The sequence below is a fragment of the Chiloscyllium plagiosum genome, unplaced genomic scaffold, assembly GCF_037043375.1.
Source record: "Chiloscyllium plagiosum isolate Xiang-an unplaced genomic scaffold, Cpla_swu_hap1 HiC_scaffold_4, whole genome shotgun sequence".
NCBI lineage: Eukaryota > Metazoa > Chordata > Chondrichthyes > Orectolobiformes > Hemiscylliidae > Chiloscyllium > Chiloscyllium plagiosum.
In genome coordinates, this window is record NW_028270142.1 from 112819577 (window position 1) to 112832399 (window position 12823).

The following is a 12823-nucleotide window of genomic DNA, read 5'->3' on the forward strand; positions in this document are numbered from 1 at the left end:
TGCATTTTTAAAATAAACATATATGTTTAGTTTACAACTGAGTCACGTGTGAAGAGACAGATGCTTTTTGGCCATGGTTGGTTTCCCCACACGTGCAGGGGTAATTGATTATATCCATGCAGCCAGTAAGAAATATCCATCTGGATGGCCCAGCACTACTGTGAACTTGTCAAACTGTGCAGTGTCTGGGAAGGAGCATGGTGGGTACAGTCAGATTGCAGGCACCAAGCGATGTTTAATGACCTAGATGGTTGCTGAAAGATGAAAAAAGGTTACCGCTTGAAATAATGGCTGATGACTTAACCATTTCATTGGGCATTACCACAAATGTTATCACCTAAACTTCAAGTTGTAATATCAAGTATGGATAGCTTGTTAATGTATGGACAATGTATCATCTTTTATCATGGATGACATTTTTCTCCTTGTATAATGTTGTATTTTGCAGAGTGTTTTAGTCCATTCTTTAAAAGCAAATTTAATGCACTAGAGAGCTTGATCTCAGTGCAATTACTGATATACAAGAACCACTGTGCAAAGTCTTGTTGGATTTGTTTTTCAAACTGGCACATTCCAAGATCCAGTCTTACTAGCATAAAACATCTAAAAGGATGGTGTCTTGCTGTTCTAAGTCCAGAACTATGGTCAACAAAACTTACTGCCAATAGTGAAAAGGTCAATATCCAGTGGTTGAGTTTTTTAAAACGATTTTTTAAAATGCGCTGCCGTATTTAAAATCGCAGAGGCAGTGGATAAAATTTCAATTACAATCTTCAGAAAAATACTTTTGAATACCAAGTTATAGGATGGGCAAAGAACAGACAAGTAGGCCGAACTGATTTTGAGACTCACAAAAAGGATCATATGGCTTTTTTTGTGCTGTGTTCTTAACAATTTCAAACACCAATTTAAGGCCCATTCTTACCTCCAGCTAGGTGGGCAATGAAGATTGGGTTCCTGTTCGAAACAAGTAAATGCTTGTGACCCAGCTAGGGAATTGGATTCAAGACTAAATTCTCTCCCTCCCTTATAAAGAAATACTTGTCCCAAACATCTTCCAGAATCATCCTGGCTGCAAATTAGCTTTTTTTCAAAAGTAGCCAAAGGGAGAAGTCAGAAGCCACGCATTGAAGTTTTAATCACTGACATTAGGAAACAAGTAGCAAATCCAACTTTTAAAATCAGAATCTTTAATTAAAAACCTTGGAACCTGACACGGCTACTTCTTAAGATTCAGAAAGAAACTACAGAAAGCTGTGCATAAGCCTTCTCAAACCTATTCTGAAAACCAGAAATAGTCCAAAGACAGATAATATATAGCTGGTCTTCAAACACCAAAGGGTCTGTTTCCGTGCTGTACATCTTTAAGACTCTATGACTCTAAGATCTAGAATTACCTATAGGCCAATTCCCTGGAATGATTTAATTTTAAATCAAAGAAACAGCCAGGTCGGTTCATTGTTTTGAAAGCAACTCTGGTGGTACACATCTAATACAAGCAGAGTACTCCAATATGCTTTGGACCTTTCCAATGTCTCACAAGCATCTGAACGTTTCATAGTAGGTACAAAGAGAAACTGGAATAACCCCCACTCAGAAGTGGATGGAAACAAAGGATAGTGTGTGTAAACAACACAAATGATGTACCCCGTGTGGCTACATAATATTAATTAGACATGTCTGCACACAGCTAAGATTCAGAGATCAAATGCAACTTCCTGCAGTTCACACAGATCTGCATTATCTTCCCTAGTTATTCTCATTTCAACTAGCAGTTCACATTGTCCTTATCTCCTACTGTCGCGAAGGCAGCCAAGTGGGTTGTAATTTTTTCAGTGGTGCGGAAAAAGCTGTTGTGGATTACCTAATCACTATGATTTAGCTATTGTCACAGGCCAGCCTAACAAGTTCCACCAAATTAGTCACTGGCTTAAACAATTCAAAAGGCACATTAATTTCTCTCTTTCTCTCTTCTTTCTTCCCAGCTCCAAAGTGAGAAGCTGCTCACTCAAAATAACTCTTATACCATAAACAGTGACACCAACAAGGGTTAGAAAAGATGGAGATCTATTATTAAAGATACCTTAAATTCAATGGCACCTCCCTACTGGATCTGTTTATTTAGGTTTCTATCTAGATTTCTCGCCCTTCCACGTGATAATGATCGCTTAATGTTATTCCTTAATTATTCAGTAAAGACTCATTTTACAAAGTTGTGAATTTTTACCTTGTCAATTTATTTGATATTTTATACACGTAAATGGATATTCCCATCATCTCTCCCTTATTATTTCACTCTTAAAGTTAACAGTTTACCAGTAAATTTGTTTTATTTCTCTACCTTTATGAGTGTTGTCCTATCCTGACTTGGAGATGCTGGTGTTGGACTGGGCTGTACGAAGTTAAAATTCACTCAACACCAGGTTATAGTCCAAAAGGTTTAATTGGAAGCACTAGCTTTCGGAACACTGCTCCTTGATCAGGTGGTTGTGGAGTATCTGGAGTACTTGATACCTATTTTGCTATCTGTGTTTAATTAGTCACATACGTGGGCCATCTCCACGTTCTAATTTCAGAGTGGACTCCTCTGGCTTTTCCTAATTGCTGCAGTGATGTATCTAATGGTTAATCCAACGTGAATCTTCATCTTTAAATATTTTTAATATCAATGTATATTCTACTTGAGTAGTTATGCTTATTACTCAATCAAACCTATAGTTCTAACCAAATACCACTACAACTCAAGTTTACAACTCTAGACAAACAGACATAACAAACCTGCCTCTGAATTACACTATCATTCGCAAGTGTGCAGATTGAAGTGAAGGGAAGGAACATCCTTTGTTCAGATCATTCCACAAACAGCCTTCACACAGAAGCAAATATTGTGAATATTGAAATCTGAGTTAGAAACAAAAATAGTGGAAATATTCAGCAGGTCAAACAGCATCTGTGAAGACATGTAAACAGAGTACATGTATGTATCATCATTACAACCACACACATCCCTCATGTCTCCATTCTAGCAAAATCAGGCTTTCCAGATAATCTGGCCCAATTTAGATTCAACCTTTTTGCTCACTCCAGGCTATCATTCTAATGCTTTAAATAGATTTAACAACAATACGATTCAGTTCAATTTAACATCTTTATTGTGAATTGGTTACTGTTACAAATCTATTTAATGGAATGTAAACGTTCAAAAATGTTTGAACTGAGAGCCTCTGTTTCCTTCAGGGTTGCTGCTCAACAGACAAACTTTCATCTCCATTCCATGCCAGAGCTGATATTGGCCCAGCAAGTTGATTTGTTTTGAAGTTTTTTTATTAGGTCTGGGAAGATACCCTTGCCAACACTGCCCATTCATCTGGAGAGAACCTTTCCTGTTGGAAATTAAAACAAAATCAGTCAGGGCACTGTGTATAAAAGTTGGCAAGTCATGCTGCAACTGTGTAAGACATTGGTCAGGCCACATTTGGAGTACAGTGAGTAGTTCTGGTTGCTGCGCTATAGGAAGGATGTGGAAGCTCTGGAGACGGCTCAAAAGAGGTTTACGAGGATGTTTCCAGAATTGGAGTGTCTTAGCTATAAGGAAAGGTTGGACAAACTTGGATTGTTTTTGCTAGAGCTTCAGTGGCTGAGGTGCAACTTGATAGAAATAAATAAAATTATGAGAAGCATGGACAGTTCGAGTCTCTTTCCCAAAGTAAAAATGTCAAATACTAGAGGGTATAGGTTTAAGGTGAGAGGGGATGTTTATAGGAGATATGCAAGGAATGTCTATTGCACATAGTGTAGAAGGTGCCTGGAAAACACTGCTGCTCAAGGAGATGGTAAAACCAGATACACTAGTGAAGTTTAAGAAGTAGATAGAACATGAACAGGCAGAGAATTAAGGGATATGGACCATATGTAGGCAGATAGGATTAGTTTAGGATAGTATCAATACAGCAATGTTGGACCAAAGGGCCTGATCCTATGCTGTACTGTTCTATGTTCTATATATGTGAATTTAAGGCACTTTGGAAAAATTTAATCAAGAATAGCAAAAAGAAAGATCCACCCTCTCCTCAGAGCAATATCCTTTACACTCAACTCCAGTCGAATATTTTATCTTTATTTTTAATTTCTTATTCAACTGACAAGATTACAAGCATTTCCTTTCGGTGACTCTTCTGCACATGCACTAGATGTGATTGTTTCCATCTCTTCCAACGATAAATAGACATAGGCCAACTCACTGATTGTTCTTGCTGAGCTTTGAGGATAAAAACTCGGCTCCCTTTCCAGTTAGATTGAGGCACGTCTGCTAGTATGGATCTTCCTCTGTGAAGAATCTGCTTCTGGACTCTGATGTCTCTTTAAGGAGGCTGTCTTTACATAGGATGCCATGGTGGCTCAGTGGTTAGCATTGCTGCTTCTCAGTGCGTGGGACCCAGATTCAATTCCACCCACAGGCGACTGCCTGTGTGGAGATTGCACACTGTCCCCGTGCCTGCATGGGTTTCTGCCCAAGTCCAAAGATGTGCAGGCTAGGTGGATTGGCTGTACTAAATTGTCCATAGTGTCCAGTGATGTGCAGGCTAGATGGGTTAGCCATGATGAATGAAGGTTTACAGAGATATGGTAGCGGGGTGGGTCTGGTGAGATGTTCTTCGGAGGGTTGATGTGGACTCAATGGGCAAATGGCCTGCTTCCACACTGCAGGGATTCTATGATTCTGAATGCTAAAATTAGTAAAGAGTTCAACAATTATCTCAGTGGGTAGTTGTCTAGTCTTTTAAGTCATCTATTTTCTTGAGAAAGACAGCTTTGAACTCTATTCAAAATAAAACCATTTCTGACCTTCATTAAAAAAAGGCTCTCTTCATAGAAATAAAACCAAGACAATATTTATCTCCATTTTAGAATCCATGGTCTGAAATAAGAATAATATATTATAAATCTTCATCACATCATGCCTTTCACACCACAGGATGTCCTTTAACAGTTTACAGCTTTTGAAGTGTAGTCACTGTTATTAAATAGGAAACAAAGCAGCCAATTTGCACATGTTGGGATTTCACAATCAATGCAAGATGACCAGATAATTTACTTTACTTAGGTTGACTGAAAGACAAGCAGCTACAAATCTGGGACAGGGGCAGAGAGGTGCTGCATTCCCCTGCTATTCTTTGAAATATTGTCTTTAGATGTGCTGTATCTTAAGATGAGGTAAAAACAATGACTGCAGATGCTGGAAACCAGATTCTGGATTAGTGGTGCTGGAAGAGCACAGCAGTTCAGGCAGCATCCAAGGAGCAGCAAAATCGACATTTCGGGCAAAAGCCCTTCATCAGGAATTAGAAGATGGCTTTAATTGTTTTAATGTCTTTCTCAAAGATGTCACTTCTAACAGCACAGTTCTCCCTCAGTGCCGAATTTGAGTGCGCTTTTTGTACTAGAGTGTTGCCTTAGATTTCGTGCTGGAGTGAAGAATTATCCCAAAGTCAGTCGTATGACAGAATACTAAAATAAAACCAAAACTGAGGATGTGAGAAATCAGAAAGAAAAACAACATTTCTATTGTAGCATCATACAATTATAGAATCCCTACAGTGTGGAAAGAGGCCCATTGAGTCCACACCGCCCCTCTAAACAGCATTCCATTGAGACCCAGTTCCTCAACTAAACCTGCATTTACCATGGCCATTCTACCTAACCTCCAAATTCATGGACACTATGGGGCAATTTAGCATGGCCAATCCATCTAACCTACACATCTTTGAACTGGAGGAACCTGGAGTGCCCAAATGGAAACGACGAACACAGGGGGAGAACATGCAAACTCCACATAGACAGTCACCCAAAGCTGAAATGGATCATGCATCATTGACGCTGTAAGGAAATAGTGCTAATCACTGTTGTGTAACAGAATACTCTGCACTTACCTGAATAAGTGCAGCTCCAAAAAACACTCAAGAAGCTTGGCACCAGCCATCACAAAGTAGTCCATTTGATTGACATCACATTCACAAACATTCACTCCGTCCACCAACAACACTTAGCAGCAGTGTGATGCACAAGATGCACTGCAAAATCATCAAGGCCCCTTCAACAATACCTTCTCAACCAACCCATGGGAATGCCAACAGATGTAAGATCCCCTCCAAGCCACTCCGCATCCTGACTTGGAAATGTATCACCATTCCTTCAGTGTCATTGAGTCAAAATCCTGGAAGGATACCCTCCCTAATGGTATCATGGGTCTACTTACAACATTTAGACTGCAGCGGTTCAAGATGACAGCTCACCACCACCTTCATCCAAAGGGTAATAGGAACTGGCAATAAATGTTGGCCCAGATAACATCACCAACGTCCAATGAGTGATTTTTTTAAAAGTGTCTTTAACTCAGAGGTAAGAACGTTACTGATAACAACAAATGCTGGAGATCACAACAAGTCAGACCGCATCTGTGGAGAGAGAGCAAGCTAATGTTTCGAGTAGCTCCCCTTGGGCGTGAAAATAGTTTGATGGGTGTGGTCTTTAATTGACTGACAGCTGATAGCTGGCTGACTGATTTTCAACTGTTTGGGTTTCATTTGAGAAATTTCAAGTTGCTCAAAGGATCTTGTAACCTGTAGTTTGAAGTCCACTGTCAAATTCTTTGCCTTCATGACACCAGTGGCAACATTTCAAAGGTACTTAACTGTTAATGAGGCAAATTTAGGCAATTTTGTGTTTGTAAAAGGTGCTATGTAAATGCAAATCTTTCTTTTCATTGATTCAACTTTTAATCTTACCTGAGGGCTAACAACTGTGCAGTTAATTGCGAGTACGCGAGGTCGCCTGGGGGCACGTCTTGAAACAACCACCCGTGTGTTACATTTCATTATCACCTGGAAAATGAAATGTGCTAACTGAATATAATTATCTGAGTAGCTGAAATTAATATTAACAGATATTGGTGAGTTTCACATTGCAACTTAGCCAATGAACAATAATGATTTCATAGGTAAACACACTTCCCAGTGTCATATCAAGACAGTAATCCAAATTTCAGTTCCTACTTAACATTCCAGTTTGATTTCAGGGACAGTACAATTGATATCCAGTGTGGCTGAATTGTGGATGAAAACAAATCAGCCAAGGTCCCACTCCTAATCACTAGTCAATGGTCTCTTTTGCAAAATATGCTCCTTTTTTCTTACCATGTGGGCATTGATTATTCTTTCAAGTTGTCCTAAGAAGGAAGATATGCAGGTTAAGTGGATTAGTCATACTAAATTACCCACTGCATCCAGGGATGTGCAGGCTAAGTGGATTAGCTATGGGAAATGCAGGAATAGGGTAGGGGGCTGTTTCTGGATGGGTTGTTCTTTGGAGGGTCGGTGTGGGCTCAATGGGCAAATAGCCTGCATTCACACTGTAGGGATTCTTTGGTTCTATGATTCTAAGGTAATACCTACTCGAGAACTAATGTTTCATGTCATGAAAATACTGACATTGTGCTGTTAGGTTGAATTTTGATCAAAAGATGATGAATCCACTGTGATTGTATGCATAAACCAGGATAATAAGTGATTTAGAAGGAATTTTGAGCTAATGGTGTGCCCATATATCTGCTACCCTTCTCTTGCTGGAGGCTTGGTATAGAGTCATAGAGTCATAGAGATGTACAGCATAGAAACAGACCCTTCGGTCCAACTCGTCCATGTCGACCAGGTCACAGGTTTGGGATGGTTTGACAAAGAGATTGTGGTGAGTTGTTGAAATAAATTCCATTGACAGTAGAAAGAGCATTTATAACAAACCTGATCTGGAAGATGAGGATGTTTAGTCCAGTGGATGAGATGATAACAAAGGGACAATCCTGCATTTTTGAGGAGTTTTTCAAGGAAGACTCAACTAGAATGGATAGAAGGGGACCATTAGATGTTTTTTATTTGGACTTGCTGAAGCTGTTTGATAAGGTATCCCACAAAAAGTAAAGTCAAAGGATAAGAAACCATGGTGTTGGAAGTAGTATATTAGCATGGATAGAGAATTTGCTCGTAGGCAAGAAACAGTGTGTGGGGATAAGGGGTTCTTTTTCAGGTTGGCGACCTGTGATGAGTGGAGTTCCACAGGGATCAGTACTGGGAGTGCAACTGTTTACAATATATATTAATGACTTGGAGGAAGGAAGGAAATGCACAACAGATAACACAGAAATAGGTGGAAAAGGAGGTTGTGAGAGGGATAGAAACAGCCGACAGAGAAATATTGAAAGGTTAAATAAGTGGGCAAAAAGAGTCAAACAAAGTACAATGTGAGAAAATGTAAAGTTGTTCATTTTGGAAAGAAAAGTGTATCATTTAAATGGAGAAAAACTGCAGGAAGTTGCAACATAAAGAGACTTGGCGATACTTGTGCATGAAACACAAAGTTAGCACGAAGGTGCAGCAGGGAATCAGGAAGGCTAATGGAATGTTGATCCTTATTTCAAAGGAGATGGAATATAAGCATAGGGAAGTCTTGCTGCAATTGTACATAGTGCTGGCAATACCACACCTGGTGTACAATGATGGGTTCCATTATTTAAGGAAATATATCATTTCATTGGAGGCAGTTCAGAAAAGGTTCACTAGGATGATTCCTGGTATAGAGGGATCATCAATGAGCAAAGGTTAAACGGGTTGGGGCTCTACTCACTGGAGTTTAGAAAATGAGAAGTGATCTCATTGAAATTATGGTATTCTTAAAGGGATATTTGTATCATCGATCGTCACAGGTGCAGTGCCGGAAGACTGGAGGTTGACTAACATGGTACTACTATTTAAGAAAGGTGGTAAAGCCAAGGGAAGTATAGACCACTGAGCCTGACGTCGGTGGTGGGCAAGTTGTTGGAGGGAATCCTGAGGGACAGGATTTACATGTATTTGAAAAGGCAAGGACTGATTAGGGATAGTCAGCATGGTTTTGTGCATGGGAAATCATGTCTCGCAAACTTGATTGAGTTTTTTGAAAAAATAACAAAGAAGATTGATGAGGGCAGAGTGGTGGACGTGATCAATATGTACTTCAGTAAGGCATTTGACAAGTTCCTCATGGTAGACTGGTTATCAAGGTTAGATCTCATGGAATACAGGGAGAACTACCCATTTGGATGCAGAACTGGCTTGAAAGTAGAAGAGAGAAGGTGTTTGTAGATGGTTGCTGGAGGCCTGTGACCAGCAGTGTGCCACAAGGATTGGTGCTCAATCCACTGCTTTTTGTCATTTATATAAATGATGTGGATGTGAACATTGGAGGTATAGTTAGTAGGTTTGCAGATGACACCAAAATTGGAGCTGTAGTAGACAGCGAAGAAGGTTACCTCAGAGTGCAACAGGATCTTGATTAGATGGGCCAATGGGCCAAAGAGTGGCAGATGGAGTTTAATTTAGATAAAGGTGAGGTGCTGCATTTTGGAATGGCTAATCAGGGCAGGAATTATACACTTAATAGTTAGGTCCTAGGGAGTGTTGTTGTACAAAAAGACATTGGAGTGTAGGTCCATAATTCCTTGAAAGTGGAGTTGCAGGTAGGTAGGATAATGAAAAAGGCATTTGGTATGCTTTCCTTTATTGGTCAGAGCATTGAGTATAGGAGTTGGGAGGTCATATTACCACTGTACGGGACATTGGTTAGGCTACTTTTGGAATATTGTGTGCCTCCCTCCTATAGACAGGATGTTATGAAACTTGAAAGGGTTCAGAAACGATTTACAAGGATATTGCCAGAATTGGAAGATTTGAGCTATAGGGAGAGGTTGAATAGGCTGGGGCTGTTTGCCCTGGAGCATAAGAAACTGAGGGGTGACCTTATATAGGTTTATAAAATCATAAGGACGGTGGATTGGGTAAATAGACAAGAACGTTTCCCTGGTGGAGGAGTCCAGAACTAGAGGTCATAGGTATAGGGTGAGAGGAAAAGATTTAAAAGGGCTAAGGGGCAACTTTTTCATCCAGAGGGTGGTGGATGTATGGAATGAGCTGCCAGAGGAAGTGGTGGAGGCTGATACAACATTTAGAAGACATCTGGATGGGGATATGAATATGAAGCGTTTAGAGGGATATGGGCCAAGTGCTGGCAAATGGGACTAGATTAATTTAGGTTATCCGGTCAGCATGGATGATTTGGACCGAAGGGTCTATTTCTGTACTGTATATCTGTATCACTTATGACTCTATGGCTTGACAGGGTAAATGCTGAGAGGATATTTTCGCTCATGGAGAGTATAGGGCCAGAAGGCATAGTCTCAGAATAAAGGGTCACGAAGGGTTGAGAGTCTTTGGAACTCTGGCCAGGGAGAACTGTGGAGGCAGTATCCTTGTGTATTTTTAAGGCTGAGATATAGATTCTTGATCGGTTGGGGAATCTATGGTCACAGGGAAAGGGCAGAAAGGTGGACATGAGGAATCAGCAAGGTACGATTGAATGGTGAAGCAGATGTGAAGAGCCGAATAAAGTGCTCCTGTTCCTATTTCTTCTGTCTTATGTTCAAGTCAGAATGGTATATGACTTGGTGGGGAAATTGGAGATAATGTTTCTGATTTATTGTTGCTTTTATCCTTTGAAGTCACAAGTCAGGCTGTTCATCTATTATCGAGAGACTAGCTCTGATACATTAGGCAATTGCAAAGCCTGTTAGTGCCTGACGAATGGTACTTGAGTATTGTGTCAGTCAGCTATCTATCTGTACATGATTATGTTCTGAAGCACACAGAGCATGAAGATTCAAAGTATTGCCCATTGTCTTTCATACTCATGTTGGCTTTAATGATTTGAGTTTGGAAGGAGAGGAGAAAACAGAACAACTTCTGACCCTTGTCACATTTGCTGACTCAAACGTGGGGAATGTTCACTGAAACTGGGTGTCCAAATTTGCATTATGTAGCCATTATCATTTTCAGGGCTGGAGTACTGAAGACAGACAGTTGTACAAATATTTGAGGGAAAAGGTTGTAAATTCACTTACACCATTATCCTTGAAATGACAATCATCTAGTTCCACTATTCCTGTGTCTGTGCTGCATGTTGTCTCTCTCATTTGCAGATGAATAAAGTGGATAGTTGCTTCATTCAGATTCTAATATGAAATATTATAAAGTCATTAAGACAAAAGATTTAGGGCAACAAGGTAAAACCAGAACAGAACGATAGAAAATGGGGAACAAGAAATGTCATTCCACCCATTAGACTTCTTTCTTTCTGAAGATTAATTCAACAAAGTTCCAGAAAGTCTAAACTTCCATCTTACAATCTCAGTCCCTTGTGTAATTTCGTCTACGGGAATGGAGTAAAATTACAATACTGAACTGACACTTCTATTGTTTCTAATACTTCAGTTGCCTTCAATAGAAAGAAAAATAATGGAGTGTGTTAAATGCATAACATTTTCAGTGTCCCAATATATATTTTAAGATGTATTCTTATGATGGTTCAACCCTTCTTATAAACACTAAGGCTGAGCTGGAAACTTAGATATATGACATTTGAGCTATTTCAGCCATTGTGAATTCAATGCTATAATCTCACCCGTAGGCCCACTCTGGTTCTCTGATAAATCTGTTCCTCTCAGTCTAAAGCTTCAAGTCCCATTCCCAGTTGAGGGGTACTGATGCTATTGGAGATTCTATTATTGAATCATTCATGGGATGAGGGCACTGTTGGTCAGGGTGTGCCGAATTGCCTTTGAGAAGACTATAATCTTAGATCAAAAACCTACCTACTTTTGCAAATCCTGCAATTGAAAAGAAGGGAAATTCTCTATACTTTGTCATTTATCTGATTGCTATGAGAATTCACATTGGATAAATTGCCTGCCTTTCTACTGACATTACAACAATTTTAAAAATTTTTCTTAAAGAACAGGTATCTAGATGTGTTTTCTCTACAAAGTGGATTTGATTGGAAAAATCATTGGAATGTTACATACAAGATCTATCTCACTGGAAATGCTTATGCTTTACTTGCTTGGAATGTCCGAGATAACAATAATTTTAAGAGGCACACTGTACCTGTTCCTTTTCTTTCAGGATCCGAAACAGCTTAAAGGCATTGGCTGGTCTGTGGCGTTTGTTGTAATTAGTGACAGCAGCTGAAGCCACATCTTCACTAGTCAATGCTGGGACAGCAACATTGGCAGTCACTGTAAAAAATCCAACAAATAAAATAATTCTCTGTAAACTCTTCATCTTCCGTTGATGCATTCTGGTTGTAGAAATGAGCAAACTCAAATATAAGGGAATAAAACCCAGTGGCTTAACTTAAAACCATTGGTTAATTATTAATATTTCAGTTTGCTGATCATTTCTGTCTTCATCCTAGATGAAAGGGTGCAACAAGCTTGCAACACTTGTTTTCCTGAACTTTTGTGACTGAGCTCAAATGTTATCAATTTGTTGACTTTTATCAGTTACTGTTGTTTTCTTTTCTTACATGCAGTTGATCCCCAAGATTCAAGCCTGGACCAATAGTCCAACAGAGCATGGGTTTAAATACCACCATGCTAGTTTGAGAATTTGACGTCAGTTGAAAAAGTTCTGGAATTTTAAAAAAAAACTGTTATCAGTAAAAATGACCCTGAAGCTGTTGAAAAACAGAGCTGTTATTGAGCTAACAGTGCAAGTACAAAGTGCAAATCAAACTGAAAAATCTCATGTCAATTTATTCTCTTTCTAGTTTCTACACATTTCCATTTGACAGCTCTTATCTGATGCCTCTGCTTTCTATCCTGCTCTGTCAAGAGCTGATATAGTGTAGAAATGGGCCTTCCATTTTTCCAAGTTTGTTATTACAGAACATCTTTAAACAT

General features: G+C 39.4%; 1 protein-coding gene across 1 annotated transcript; it reads right to left on the reverse strand.

Moving 5' to 3' along the window:
• Positions 1-3134: 3134 nt before the first annotated feature.
• On the reverse strand, positions 3135-12475 carry LOC122548936 (cathelicidin-1-like). Its single transcript, XM_043687922.2, has 4 exons — positions 12027-12475; positions 10985-11095; positions 6786-6881; positions 3135-3383 (listed from the first exon to the last, which is right to left on the reverse strand). The coding sequence occupies exons 1-4, from the start codon at positions 12216-12218 to the stop codon at positions 3327-3329; spliced, it is 456 nt and encodes a 151-aa protein (XP_043543857.1). The 5' UTR covers positions 12219-12475; the 3' UTR covers positions 3135-3326.
• Between the last annotated feature and the right edge of the window lie 348 nt (positions 12476-12823).